We start from the raw sequence: 15704 nt of genomic DNA, 5'->3' as shown, positions 1-15704 counted from the left end.
GCCTGCCAAGGAATGGCGCTGCCCACACTTCCCGTGCCGCTGACGACAACAGAAGCGGACAAAGAAACAAGACGCAGCAAAAAGACACAGAAAACAGACAAACGGGAGAGGGGAGGGGAATTAAATAAATAAAAATAAATCTTTAAAAAAAAAAAAAGGGTCATGAGGAACCTCTCTGCTTGTACTGTATATCCGCGTCATTAACATTACAAATACTTGTGAAACCATCCCAAGCAAGCAGATGTCACCACACTTTAGAACTCTGGTGGCAAGGATTAGAATTAATGTAGGAAATGCATACATATGAGAACAGCTCTGAGTGGAGAGAACAGGTTCTTTCAAATGGAGGGGAGGGGCAAACTTAGCCAAGTACTGAAAAATGCTCAAGGTACCTTAAGCATGTGGCAACACATTTTTCTCTTTTATACAAAGCCTTGATTAGTGTGCGGCCATATGTGTGTTTTTCTCACCCTATCTATCCTTGTAATCACAAATTAAGTGTAAAAGAAAATCTATATAAGAACTGTTTGTTCTACAATTTGTTCCCTACCATAAGGCCCTCCTATCCCAAAACCTGTAGGTAGGAACAGGGAACTACAAAGATTAATTAGAGACAAATAGAGTATAAAGTCTAAAGTGTATAAGAAATATGGCCCAAACACGGCTTCACATATAAACAGGTTCAAGTCCAAATCTTTACCTTTACAACAAGCCTACCATTCCTCTAGGCTCATTTAGTCATTTAAAATTCAATGCAATGCCATCTTCAATCATCCTGGGGATCAGCCTGGTCAATTCATTTTCCTTTCTCTTCCATGTACGAATGGTAATAAATTCCCATGGGCTCATTCTTTGCATCTATCAAATTCCCGATGACACAGACAGCCTTGTCATTTTCCATCCTGCCCTCTTCCCTCAACCAACCAACTCATAATCCCATAGCCAGAAATCTTAACACACATAAAGCTGTAGTCCATTTCCAGCCTGAAACCCTTTAATGACTCCCCATCATCCCAGGAAAGAAGCTCTAGGTCATTAGTAGAGTACGATAATGTCCTTCAAAGTCCGACTCCAATGGATTATTCCCTTACCTTTTTCTACCCTACCTTATGCTCTAGTCTGAATGAGCTGCTTCCAGTTCCACAGTTACTGCCAGATCATTTCATGCCTCAAGGCCTTTGCACATCCTGGCAAACACCTGCTCATCTTGAAGGACTCAGCTCTGGCAAGAGCAACTCTATGAGGAGCTTCTCGAGCCCCTCCCCATACAGCACACCACCTATCACACAGTAAGCACTTAAAAACTGAGCTGAAGGATTGAATAATTGAATTCTACTTAAAAACTGCACATGAATTAAAAGAGAAATGTACAGAGGACAGAAATTCACTCTACTCTACAAAAACAAAGGGGAAACTAAAGAGTTAGGGGCAAGAGGGATGAGGCTAAGATCCAAAGTAGAGGTGGCCTTTAGGCTGGGACCTGAGAGAATGAATCTGACTTCTGCAGGTATGTACACTTGTTTTACCCTGTGCTGACATTCTTAAAAATAGGCATGGAAATGTAATTTTTGGAACTTAATTATACCTTAAGATCACCAGGAGAGTTCGTCATTTAAAGGGATCCAATGGTGAAACCTTTTGTAAATCACCCACTAATTTACCTCAATTTCATAGCAGAACTTCCTCAGTGAGTTTCCAAGCACAGACTCTGGCATGAATTCATTTATCCATCCATTCCTTTGCCCACTTGGAAAACATGCTCTGAATATCTATAAAATGAGATACCTGGGCACACTGCAGGAGAAACATGGAATTATATAAACTATAATCCTTGTCCTCAAGGAGTCTACATTTAGCTAGAGAGATAAGACATACACCTACACACATGTAGGCTATAAACCAAGATGTTTATATTAATAGTGTAGTGGGGTAGAAAAATGGGTAATATGTACCCCACTCCAGGGTAGAGGCCAAGAATTATACCAAGGGTTCACACACAATACTTACAAATCCTCAAAGCCACCCTACAAGGTATGTGCGCTTATCTCCCATGGCACAGTAGAGCAAGTCATAAAACCCTAGAACAGTTAGAAAGGCCCTTGGATATCCCCTCTTACTATCTCCTGGCCAAAGCAGGAATGTCCCTTAGAATAATCCTGCTTGCCCTTCACTCTGCCCAATGCCAGACACTTCTTGCAGAGAATTTTGGTCATTTAATGTTTCAGTTTTGGACTCTTCTAACAACAAGAACCTTCCCCTCCTATTGAGTCACAAAAGGAAAATGGGTAGAGATTATTTAAAATGCAGAAAATCAAACAGGATAAGTAAAAGAGGAGGGGGCAGAACCACAAACTGTTTGTCCAGAGTCTTTAGGGAAGAGGGGAGAAATCCATAGTTATATAGAAATGCTTCAAATTTCCTGATGAACTTGCTACAGATTTGTTTCTCATGCTCCCTTCCAGCGATGATGACCTACCTACCATATGTTTACTTTCATGTAATAATTAGAGTAGTTCTGGGAAAACTCCAAAATTTGTAAGCTGTCATCATACCTCAAGTACCACAGAAAAATATCTATATCTTAGTCTAGGTAGACTAATAGAAAAGAAGGTTGTTTCAATCCTTCAAATAACATACTCTTTAACACATTCCGTTCCAATATAATCCTCCATGAAATACATTAAGAGGTCTCTCCTTTTTTCCTGCACTATTTTGGTAAAAGGAAAAATAAGTCCCATGATAGTAAAGCAATATTTGCATTAGGACTATTGTTATTATTAACAGTTAACAACAACTCAAGTCCATGTTCCATTTGATATCTTTCATGGATGATGTTTCCACATGTGTCTAAGATATTATGACCCCCTTTTTAAAGTGGCCAAAATTAAGACAGGGAGACAACAAACCTTCAGGTGGCCATCAAGGAACTAAAACACTTACCTCCAGGTTCTTCAATAAATACTCATCTATGCTAAAGTTGTAGCTGTTCACAATGCATTCTTTGATAAACCTACTAAAGTTTTTCAGTATTTCAGATACAAATAGGGTGTCTGTACTATCCAATGTGACGAGCAAACTGTATTTAAATGTAGTAAAACTGAATAAATAATAAAATATAGAAAAAAACAAACATAATAAAACTGAGATAACCTGGCTAGTCCAAAACTGAAAAGTGTGAGGTGGGAAGTGAAATCTGACACTGATATTAATGTACTACCTGCTATCTTAGTCTCCTAAACACAGTCTTCTAAATCCTTTCCAAAATCAGAATCACCAGATTCACTATTAATGTTAACTAGAAGACTTGCTGAGGATAGTCCAGCTCAAGGAACTGTAAGGTAAAAAAATAGACATCGGGGGCCGCAGACTTGGCCCAGTGGTTAGGGCATATGCCTACCATGCGGGAGGTCCGCGGTTCAAACCCCGGCCTCCTTGACCCGTGTGGAGCTGGTCCATGCGCAGAGCTGATGTACTCAAGGAGTACCCTGCCACGCAGGGGTGTCCCCCGTGTAGGGGAGCCCCATGCGCAAGGAGTGTACCCTGTAAGGAGAGCCGCCTGTGCGAAAGAAAGTGCAGCCTGCCCAGGAATGGTGCTGCATACATGGAGAGCTGACATCACAAGATGATGCAACAAAAAGAGACACAGATTCCCGTGCCGCTGACAACAGAAGCGGACAAAAGAAGATGCAGGGAAACGGACTTTGGCCCAGTGGTTAGGGCGTCCGTCTACCATATGGGAGGTCCGCGGTTCAAACCCCGGGCCTCCTTGACCCGTGTGGAGCTGGCCATGCGCAGTGCTGATGCGCGCAAGGAGTGCCGTGCCACGCAAGGGTGTCCCCCGCGTGGGGGAGCCCCACGCGCAAGGAGTGCGCCCGTGAGGAGAGCCGCCCAGCGTGAAAAGAAAGAGCAGCCTGCCCAGGAATGGCGCCGCCCACACTTCCCGTGCTGCTGACGACAACAGAAGCGGACAAAGAAACAAGACGCAGCAAATAGACACCAAGAACAGACAACCAGGGGAGGGGGGAAATTAAATAAATAAATAAATCTTAAAAAAAAAAAAAAAAAAAAAAAAGAAGATGCAGCAAATAGACACAAAGAACAGACAATCGGGGTGGGGGAGAAGGGGGGAGAAATAAATAAATAAATCTTTAAAAAAAAAAAAAAAGACCTCCTCCAAATCTCTAAAAGCAGGTCTGTGCATGAGTCAGACTAACATCTACTCCAACATCCAGGCCCAACATCCAGGCTACTGCAATGTGAGAAGGGGTCAGCAACTTTCAGTAAAGGGGCTGGAGATAAACAGTCTAAGCTTTTTGGTCCTATGGATTCTGTCACAACTGCTCAACTCTGCAGTTATAGGGAAAAAGCAGCCACAGTCTATAAATAAAGGAATGGGTGTGGTTGTCCTCCAATAAAAACTCACAAAAGCAAATAGTAGGGGTCTCTCTTCAAGCAACATTTACTCCTGTGTGAATACCAATAGCTAATAGTCCCACATCTGGTATGCTGCCATTTTAATGCACTGTTCTGAAGTTCCAAAAGTAATGGAAACAACTCTCACTCCTCCCTACCCTTTCTTAGTCCACTGGCCAAATGCTAAGGGAAATTTCTGAAGGACTCCAACTCTTCTTAACATCAGAACTAATAGTGCACAGCCTTGGCATGAAGGATCCAGTGGTACTGTGGAATTTTCAAAACTCTTTCAAGCATAAGGACAAACCACCAACTGACAACTGTCTCATTCTTTTTTTCTTCTTTCACTCTTATTCTTTCCATTAGGTCTACCAAGTGATTCCACTGGTCCTTCTAAACTAATCCTTATTCTTCTGGGGAATTCCTCACATGACTGTCCTATTCAGATTCCCGAAAAGACACAACTAGAACAAGAGTCGAGAAACTATAGACCATACATTTTCTCCAATGGGCCAACTCTTTCTGTTCAGCCTGCCAAGTAAGAATTGTTTTTACACTTTTAGCTGGTTGGAAACAAGCCAAAAGAAGAGCAGTATTTCATGACACACGAAAATTATATGAAATTCAAATTTCAGTGTTCATAAAGTTTTACTGGAACACAGCCAGTCTGCCCTCTTGTCTATGACTGCTTTTGCACCACAATGACAGTGTTTACCATTTGTGAGAGAGACCATGTGTCCTGCCCAGTGTGACAAATTCATTATCTGTATCTTCACAGACCTTTCTGCACCCAAGAAATGCAAAATGCAAACACTTTAAATTCTTCAGGGCTCACGGCATCGACAATCACTCCACCCCAAAGACCAAACCCACCTAGACACATTTTTAACTGAATAATGGGAAAAGTTTTAGGCCTTTCATTCTTTCCTGCCACTTATAACTGGAGAAGCTGATGGAATATAACTTCCATTTTACCCACTAACAGGATTATTATTCTAAATTGATGAACTGTAAATAGCAGGGCACTTTATGCCTCTTCCTAACTGATATCAGAGCCTCAGAGTACAAAATGATAAATTTTCTTCGGGTTTCTTGGCAAGAAGCTATATATATATATGTCATTTTGGCCTTCACCTCCCAATTTCCTTCATTTCTCAGAAATGGTGACAAAAAGGCTCTAATTAGATAATTCTAATCAGAAGGAACTGGGTGTGATGGAAGACTTCAGAATCACTATCTGCTCCTTGCAAAACAAAACAGATAGGCTATTCTCCCTGTAGGGGCAGGAGATTTATCAATAGACAAAAGGATGCAAAAAGCCAATAGATAAGGTATAATTAAAGATCAGGCCTATAAATTTTACACTGACATAAATTTAACAGGATTTGCAGGTGGAAATGTAGGATTTAAAACCAGGCCGTCATTATGAAAATGATACCTTTCACTTCTATATGCAACAATATTTCATAACCTAGAGATTTATTATTAAGACCAATATTCCATGCTTCCAAGCCATTTCATAAAAAGAATCTGAATTATTCAGTGTCAAAATAATTCCCAAAGTGGTCTATCTTCTACAAGTACTCCTCTTTAATTAGCTATAATGCATTTTCAGTATACTTCTTAGCATCAAAATCTCTTTTAAAATTACCAATCCACCTATCATATTTTGGTAGTTGTTGGCAGCATAATCCAGAAATGACAATTTATTCTTGTAGGACTTCATTTTTGTGGCCCTTAAAAATGTGAAAAAAATATTGTCAATGTAATATTTAACAAAATAGCCTCAATGCTCTCTCACTTCACTAGCTAGAAGATTAAGAGTAAAAATAAAAATGAAAAGAACTGCATCATTCCATGGAGGAGAGGGCTGAAATACAGTCAACCAATAAGATTTGATTTGGAAATCAAGTTGCGGTTCTTGGTTAGAGTACAATAGAGCATTTAGTGAGAAGCCTAGGCTCATATTTTTTGCTCTCTCAAATCAGCCACCAAAAAGAAAAGAAAGAGCTGTGTCTTTTGGAAAATTACAAGTTTGGTACAATAACTCATTAACAAGTAAAGTTCAGGAATAAAATTCAAATTGAGGTGAAAAAAAAAAGTTGAGAAAACAGGTGGGAGAGATAAATTAAGGTACTCATAGCCTTGAGGAAAAACTCACTTGAATATTCCAACTTTTAGTGAACTACAAAAGGTTTGAACAAACAGAACTAAGGAAGGAAACTGATTAAAAGTGTGCTGTTCGAGTGAATTTAATGGATGTTAACTGACCTGCGTGATTCTGAGCCAGCGGAACGGTTCAACTTACCCGAGTAGGCCCAGTACGGGTCGCCGGAAGCCTTGCGCCTGCGGATCTGCACGGAGCTGCCTTGCCTGTTCTCATGCAGGGCCCCAACGTAGCCTTCTGTCAACGCTGGAAGGAAGGAGAGGCACATTGAGACACAGGAAGGGTGTCAAATGCACGGGGACCCAGTGCTTTGCTGGACTTCATTCCAGCACAGGTCTTGGTCATGATGGAATTCAACCACCTTACTTTACCAAAAAACTGACTTCTAAAGAATTCAGAGAGAATCAGGATTCCTACTAATATTAATAATAGCTGAGAATGAGCTTTTACTTTGTACCAAGAAGCTCGGTGTACTAAGCACTTTATATACGTTTATCTTACTTGATCTGCAAACCACCACCAGGCAGTAGATACAGGGCCCACTCTGTCCATGAAGGTTCAGAAGGTGAAGTAACTTTAATTGGTCCAAGGTCACACAATTAGCAGAGCTGGAACCTGAGGTTCGGTTGCAATTATAAGTACAGTGTATGTCCTACGTGCAAAGGGCCCTCTGGCCTTTTTGTGGCATTCCACCTCCTTTACAGACAAAGGAAACCAAGACACACGGCTAAGCACGCTGCAGATCAGGATCAGGGAACACAACGTGAGCCTCCCTACACCAAAGCCAGGTCCCCTGCCACCCAGACACTAGACACACAGAATCCTGGGAAACTCCCTGTGGGGCTCCCAGTCCCCCACATCCGCAGGCCACAGAGTCACCTGTTGTACCTCAGGCTATGAAACAAGAAAGCATCCACCGAGGCTCAGAAAGGAAATGTTACTTAATGATGTATTTTTGAAAATTCAAAATGAATCCAATCAACGAAGCAAAAGCAAAAATATTCTACCCCATTATTCAGAGCTCCCATCTCTCTGCTACAGTGTTCAAAGCCCTTTCCTCCAAGCTTACTTCAAGGATGTAAATTTCTTTTGTTGTGAGTCCACACCTGAATGCACGAACTTGTAGGAAGACAAGTATCACAGGTGCCCAGAATCCAAAATTAAATGAAATTACACTTCACACAATACACCCCACCTGACTATGTTAATATGTAAATGCACCCAAACAAAATCAAGTGTGGTTTTCAAAAGCAAAGAAGATGCTGGGAGAACTGTATATTCAATTTGAGACTGTGATGGCATTAAGGAAACACAATAAACCAACTTAATATTCTCAATTGCTAATTAGTCACTCAAATAATAATATCACCATGATGGCCTCAGCCAGGATGACAATGTGCCAATCATGAAGAAAAATCAAGGAACTTATGTGTAACGTACCATATGCTTACACTTCAATCGCAAAGACTGAGTTTAAGAAAAGTAATGCTTTAAACAAAGAAGCTCCATAGAGATGAACCCCTTTGAAGGGAAATGTGAATCTTGTAAAATTCAAGACATGTCTAAACAGTAAACCCGGTGTTATTTATGGCCCTCAGGAACAAAGTCACAATCTAAGTTACTGAGCACTTTTAGAGTAGGATGAAGGTTTAGGCAGCACCTAATCCATCCCAATTTGGCAAATCAGTGATTCAGAGGCCCAGAACAGATGACCAGCCTAAACCAGGGAACGAAAATAAAATTTCCTTTCTATCTGTTTTTTCTCCCACTGAAACACATTGAAGTAAATAGTTGGTAGGCTTGTGTATTTTCTGTGCATACAGGAATTTTTTTTATATGTCTGTTTACTGTGCTTCTTGGAGCTACTCCACTCTAAATGATTATTCCCAGATAATCCTTCTTTGTATCAAGAAATTGAGTAAAATTGTGCCTTGATGGTGGGAGTCATAAACTTGACTTTTATTGGGGTATGTGGTTGAACTTCAGTTTCCTTGTCTGCAAGATGAAGGTAAAAACATCAAGGACAGGAAGCAGATGTGGCTCAAGTGATTGGGCTTCCGCCTACCATATGGGAGGACCTGGGTTCGATCCCTGGGGCCTCCGGGTTAAAAAAAAAAAAGCATGCCCATGCAGTGAGCCCAGTGTCTGCAAAAGTGAGTCACGCAGCAAGATGATGACACAAAAAAAGAGAGACGAAGGGGAGAGAAGGCAAGGCACAACAGAAACCAGAAACTGAGGTGGTGTAGGTGACAGGGAACCTCTCTCCACATCAGAGGTCCCCAATATCGAATCCCGGTGAATCCTACAGGAGAAAAACAAGAAGAGAAGACAAAAAGAGAAAAAGATACAGAAGATCACACAGGGAATGGACACAGCAAAAAAACCCCAGCAGGGCAAGGGGGAGGGAAAAAACAAACAAAAACAAACAAAAAAAAACCATCAAGCTCAACTGGCCACTGGCCATGCAGCATTTTTTAAATGGCTGTTTATACAATGATAACGTAGCAGAACTTTGTTGCATAGTACAGTCTCCCTTTTTGTCATAATAATACCCCACTCTGTTGCTATGTTTGATGGACACTCCCCACTTCCCATCCCTATCAGCTCCAGGTGCGGGCCTGTCAATCACTGTCATCCATTCCCTTGGCCTCCACAATGTGTCGGTCAGGGATGGGGACATCGACCAGAGAGATTCTTCTCTCTTCCTGAAGGTGTACTGACTGACATGAGCCCAGAAGTCCCAAGAGGGTGGGTACAGATGGTGTAGCCGGGTCAGAGAAAGAGCTGAAAAAAACGAACCAAGCCAGAGGAAGCAAAATCTAAGTCATCAATTCTGTCGCTAAAATTTAAGCTGGACAAAGCCAATTTGAAGCCAGCCTTGTCTGAGGCTTTGTAGTTGCACGAACCAATTACCTGCTAAGGCAGTTTGAGATCACTTTTGCATCCCTTACATACAAAAGATTCCCAAATGTCACCAAGGGTGACCTTTAAACAAATCACTTCAAATCCTGGTCATCAATTTCCCCATCTACAAAATGACATTGTTGAACTAGAGCTCAGATTCTCATGGGGGCCTTTCAAATTTTTATTTAAAAAAGAAAAAACCCTATCACCTGAGCCCCACCCCTAGAGAGTCTGATTTATTTGGTCTGGGATGGTACCTAGATATCAGTATTTTTAAACCTCCCTGGGTGAGTCTCTTTTGAAGCCAGAAATAAAAACCACAAACCTACAGGGAGAGCTAGACCCAAGGTCACATTTGACTGGCATTCCCAAATCTTGTGACACTTAACATTGATAATGAGCCAGCCAGTTATGAAGTGAATTCCAGAGTGGCTGCACCTTCAGAAGTAAGACAGACAAATCTAAATAGAGTCAGAAAAGAGTTCTAACCTAAAACAAACGAATGCACTAGGTATAAAGGAAAGGAATGAGTTTTCTTCAAAGATATTAAATCCTGTCACCTTTCCAAAAATGCAGCGCCTTCACTTCATTTGAAAGGCACTTCTAGAATTGCCTTCACCACTACCACCCCCGTTTTGCCCTGAAAAGGAGGTGCTTTTAATTTCCCAGCACCTTTGAGATCACCCGGCTGCCAGTAGCATTTCCTACTGCAGTGGCTGCAGTTCTGGCAACTGAATTTACCAACCTGCCAGGAAACCCAACTGAGAGGGAGCTCAGAGCTTCATCAGGTAAGTGAGAAAATTTCAAAGTACTCACAGTAGACCCTGATTCCACATATCCTGTGGTATAAGAGTTCTCGTGGAAGGGATATGAGCTGAGCAGCAGGACTGCCTGTCGAAACGAAGTACCCTTGGGTAAAAAGAAGTGCTGTGGTGTTGCTACAGAGATACCAGAGGGCCCAGAGCCACCCAAGGAAGGTGGCTGGTCTTGTCTCGTTCACACTTCCCCATTTATAGAGGTAGGTCAGTATTGGAGCAAGGTCAGGATGGCAGGAAGACATGCTTCTGACGGGCACACTGTACACACCTGCCCAGGGTGAGGAGCACATATAGACTTCAACTACTGTAAACCCGCCACCCCCAGTGGAGCTCTGCCCCCGGTGTCTTCGATAAATAGTGAGTAAATGAATGAATGAAGCATGCACAAATGCAAGGCTGAAGGTGTTTGCCGTCTAGGTTGGGGGATGGAGGTGGAAAAAAGTGTATGTATCCATCTGTGTTTGTGTGTGTCCATGTGAGTATGTATGTGTTTACACACACTATAGGCAGAATTATCACCTACCCCCACTGACTCTCATTCAATCCCCTGCCTACCCAGAACAGCAAACACCTAAAGCTGGCAGCTAGAAGGGAATGATCCTGACACCCTAAGCAGCAGCTCTAGAGGCACCAGCTCAGAAACAGACAAGCAAAACGACCTTATCGCCCTGGCACCAGACTTTTCTTTTTTACAAATAAACTATTCATTAAAGGAGACTATATTTAGTTTATGCTTTTATATTCCATCTATGTTAGTAATGCATGATTTCTATTTCTGCCAATGAGAACATAATCATGTATTACTGGCACTTGCATAATTTAAAACAAGACATAATTTTAACCTCCTCAAATGCATTTTAATAATATTAGGAGTTTGGGTTTTTTTTTTAACTTTAAACATGATCAGGTGAATAGTGGTCAAAAACGTAGCGCATCCTGAGTAATAATACTTTTTGGCAAGGAATGGAGATGTGCAAATAGAAAGAAACCTGCGGTTCCCAAATAAAGATAGAGAGTCAGCCCCCCAATTTCAATCAATTTTACAACTCTTTGTACTCTTCTGAGCTCAAAAAGCCAACCACTGGTGGCATGGCAACGGTAACGATATGGTATGGCTATGAATCATGCTATTGATTTTCAATATCTTCTGTGCAGAAAATTAAATTATGCAAATGAATGCCTTTATGGATCCTTACCTTAATGTAAAATTGCATACTTGCTTATGTCAGCAACTCCATTACACAATTAAAAATGAAGCATACTTAGGAAAATACGTAGTTTCACTCTTTGGAAGAGACAATAAGTGTAAATCTGCCTGTGGTTATCGTGAGAATAACAAGCAGGAGGAGTTGGTGTTTAGCAAACATACCTTCACCAAGTACCCCAGCACTAAGCCCACTATCGTTTGTGGAGCTGAAGTCCTTTATCAGCAGAGAGCTCAGGATGGATTCTGGTCCTGTTACAATGCCCAAGGAATTATCGTCACTGTGAGGTAACAACTGCAGAAAATATAGGGGAAGCCCAGTGGTTTATACCCATATTAACGTACACTCTGCCTCGTCAAGGCTTTTGCTTACGATTTTACTCATCATTCACACACATACACGCACGCGTGCACACTGCTGGGTTAACAAACACGGGCATGATGAATATGAAGCTTGGGCAGTCTTCAAGGGCCTGGCTAATATAATAGTGAAATTGGTTTTTGTTTACGATTTATTTTATTTATTTCTCCCCACCCTGTTGTAGTTTTTCAATTGCTGAGTCTGTCTGTCTTCCTTGTTTCTTTAGGAGGCACCAGGAGCCAAACCCAGGACCTCCGATGTGGGAAAGAGGTGTCTCATCATTTGAGCCGCCTCCACTCCCTGCTTTGCTGTGTCTTTCATTATGTTCCTCCCCACACCTCATTGCGTCATGTTGTTCCATCCGCTCGCTGTGCCTGCCGGTCGTGTCAGCTCGCTGTGTTCTTTATGAGACACTGGGAACCTCTGCTTGCAGCTTTGCTGTATCTCTCATTATGTTTTTTCTTCTTGTGTCTCTTATTGTGTCAGCTTGCCACACCTACCCGTTGCACCAGCTCGCTGTCTTCTTTAGGAGGCATGGGGATCTGAACCAGCAACCTCCCATGTGGTTGGCAGGAGCCTGGTCACCTGAGCCACATACATTCCCCTAATGAAATTGGCTTAAAAAGCAAAAATCCAGTTACGCACATCAACCAGGCAAAGATGAATCTCTCAACTTTGACAAGTGAAAGCGGAGATTTAAAAACCAACAGCATTAACTAGCCAATGCTGCTTATATCTCACTCAGAAGGAGAAATCTTAAGTCAATTGGTTGCTAGGCAAAAAGCTCAATGAGTGACAGGTATTTTCATAAGGGAGTTTCCATAAACTCTATCATCTTTTAGAAGTGCTATTGCTCCTACCTCGTTTCTAGCAAATAACAAAAAAGATCAAAATGTTTCCAGACCCAAAGTCCCAATCCTTTCATATAAAAATGTTCTAAGAGTTAACCTACCACTGAGGATGTATCAATGAAATTGTCTCCTAGATGCATGATTTGATTTCCCAGAGCCAATGGACACTGTTTATAACCATACATATTTTTATTTTGGGAACTTAAAAGCAGATGTGTATACCATCTACTTCCTCTCCAACTTCAGGAGGATTTTGGATAATCCTTACTCTTAGTGTTTCACAGAATTTTTGACCTAGGGGGATGGGTGGTGACATTCAACCCTTCTGTGTTAATTTGCAGGGTAAGTTTCATACAAAGATCTCAGTTCCTCTAAACCTACATCAAATAACATTCTTGACAAATATCTTTTCTTGGGTCTTATTGTTTGAGAGAAGAATGGGTCACAGAGTCTACAAAGAATAAAAATAAACACCATTACATACTCATATTTTTCTTTCAAAATTGCAAATGTGTGAACTGAAATTACAAAGTACAATTAATGTCTTGCTGTGTTGGACCACATTGGTCCATTTACAAGTTCATTTGTATATCTGGAAATGAATGGAAAGTTTAAGGTGCACAGCAAGAAAGAGAGACACATGGTCAGCAAACATTTTTGAAAAGCCAGTTATTCTTATTATGTAGTACCAGCAATATCCATTTGGATCCCTGCTATGCCATGATCTTCTAGAAGAGGAAAATAGTTATACAGCAAGGTTGTGGAGAGGTAGGAATGACATCAGAACATCCATCTACAAAATGGCCCTACACAGCTTGTTTTACCCAAAGCAGTGTAGGGGTATTTGGCAATATTTCCATTTAACTGTATGTTAAATTCTAGGTCATTCCAAAGGACTTAGAAGGTTGGGATAATAGGTAAGCTTCCATCCAAAAATGAAAAATATCAGAACAAAGAAATTCTGGTTCTCCACTGCCAAAATGAAAATTACTTAGGATGATGGATGGATGGCTCTTATAAGTCCAAGTTCTCTGCCAGAGTTACTGCCAAAAATAAGCCCTCTAAGAATAAGCAACAGGCTCTCACATTTTCAAATTCAGAATGCAGATTTCCACAGCGGCAGACAAGCAGTTAAGCAGGCTGTTTTTATCTATTAAAACTGCTCCTACAACAAACAAATTAAAAATCTCTCAAGGATGACTAAATCTCCATCCAGGACAATTTTCTCTTAATTTTAAAGAGCATTTAAGAACATTAAATCCCACACAATAGTCTAAAATGAATAAATCTTTATCTTTTTTTGTGCCTACAATGGGCAAAAGTATCAAATTATACTTCAAGTAATTAAATATTCCCATCAGCCTCTCATTTCCTTTGTGTGTACATTTCAATTAATTGTAGTAAAATATAATTGGTGAGTGTCCCAAAAAGTAGAATCAAGAAGTGTGTTCCTTTGTAATGACTGCATTATAAATGGTCTCTCTAGTGGTTTGTGAAAGGTAGCTAATCTCAAAAACAATAGATAATATTACAGTAGATTACCTATTTTATCATTCAAATACACTTATTGTCCCAACTACAGACACAGAAAAAGAATTGCATCATCTAAAGTGATAAAGAGACCTAATATCTTAGAGCCATGCTTGTTTTGTTGTTTGGAAATATAGATTACTAAAATTCATAGGCAATTCAATGGAAAGAGAATCATACAGCAATGTAATCTCGTGTGGGGGGGGGGGGGCGGTGGATAGAAGAAACCCAAACATAAAAAAATTGTTAAAAAGAACAGCCATAAATATTTAACTTCTCGGGAAACGGACTTGGCCCAGTGGTTAGGGCGTCCGTCTACCACATGGGAGGTCCGTGGTTCAAACCCCGGGCCTCCTTGACCCGTGTGGAGCTGGCCCATGCGCAGTGCTGATGCGCGCAAGGAGTGCCATGCCATGCAGAGGTGTCCCCCGCGTAGGGGAGCCCCACGCATAAGGAGTGCGCCCATAAGGAGAGCCGCCCAGCGCGGAGGGAGCAGCCTGCCGAGGAATGGCGCCGCCCACACTTCCCGTGCCGCTGACAACAGAAGCGGACAAAGAAACAAGACACAGCAAATAGACACAGAGAACAGACAACCGGGGGAGAAGGGGAATTAGATAAAAATAAATAAATCTTTAAAAAAAAAAATTTAACTTCTCTTGGTTATTTTACTCTAAAATAACACCAACTTTAAAAAGCAGAATCTGTTTTTTTTTTTTTAATCAGAAAGGACTAAAGGTAAGGAAAATTTCAGCTACCCTTCCATTATTAACTCTGCCATAGTTTAAAAACTTCAAAAATAAAAAATACATGTTTCACCCAATAGGTCTGACCTGAAAAAAGGAACTACCTCGAAAACTTATTTTTATAGGGCTCATCAAATGTGTGTGACGAACATCTGAAAATATATATATATGGTCAATATTTTTGTTTTTAATCAATGATTTAATTAAATTATTTAACCGAATGATTTTTAATCAATGAAAAATGAGGTTTCATCGTTAAACATGTTAAACAGTGTCTAATCAATAATGTTCATTCTTTCTCAAGAGGTACCCTCCTAAAAAGTAAATGGGCTCCCGGCCTCAGATATTTTAGACCACCAAACAAATAAATCAAGTAACTCTCCCAGTCCATCTTAATACTGTTTGGTTCTCAATAGCATATAATATTACCAGGAAAATGAGAATTAATCATGAGTAGTGTTCTGATAACACCAAATGCCCAAAATCTATGCTTCCAGTTTTACAAATGTGGTTTATCTTTGAATCCTTGATGACGAACACAGCTCAGAGATTCCAAGTTGGTGGCCACCGTGCATGTGAAACTATTTGCAACGTGTGTAAACCCAGGCGATAGCCCCAATATTGGTATTTTTTTAAATGAAAGATCTTGAATGTGTTCCCAAATGATAATAATATGCTATGTGAAATAGTGGCCAGCTCTTTATAGAACTGTT

General features: G+C 40.8%; 1 protein-coding gene across 4 annotated transcripts in view; it reads right to left on the bottom strand.

The window, feature by feature from the left end:
- The window catches only part of PTPRG (protein tyrosine phosphatase receptor type G), a 698663-nt gene that overhangs the window by 532109 nt on the left and 150850 nt on the right, over positions 1-15704 (bottom strand). For all 4 annotated transcript variants that reach the window (XM_058288185.2, XM_058288182.1, XM_058288184.2 and 1 more), the window contains exon 2: positions 6722-6826. In XM_058288185.2, coding sequence (XP_058144168.1) covers positions 6722-6826 — 105 coding nt within the window. The remainder of the gene's footprint in view (positions 1-6721; positions 6827-15704) is intronic.

This window comes from Dasypus novemcinctus, chromosome 26 (genome assembly GCF_030445035.2).
Source record: "Dasypus novemcinctus isolate mDasNov1 chromosome 26, mDasNov1.1.hap2, whole genome shotgun sequence".
Lineage (NCBI taxonomy): Eukaryota > Metazoa > Chordata > Mammalia > Cingulata > Dasypodidae > Dasypus > Dasypus novemcinctus.
Note: the sequence above shows the minus strand (reverse complement) of the source record. Positions and strands in the feature narration are given on the sequence as shown.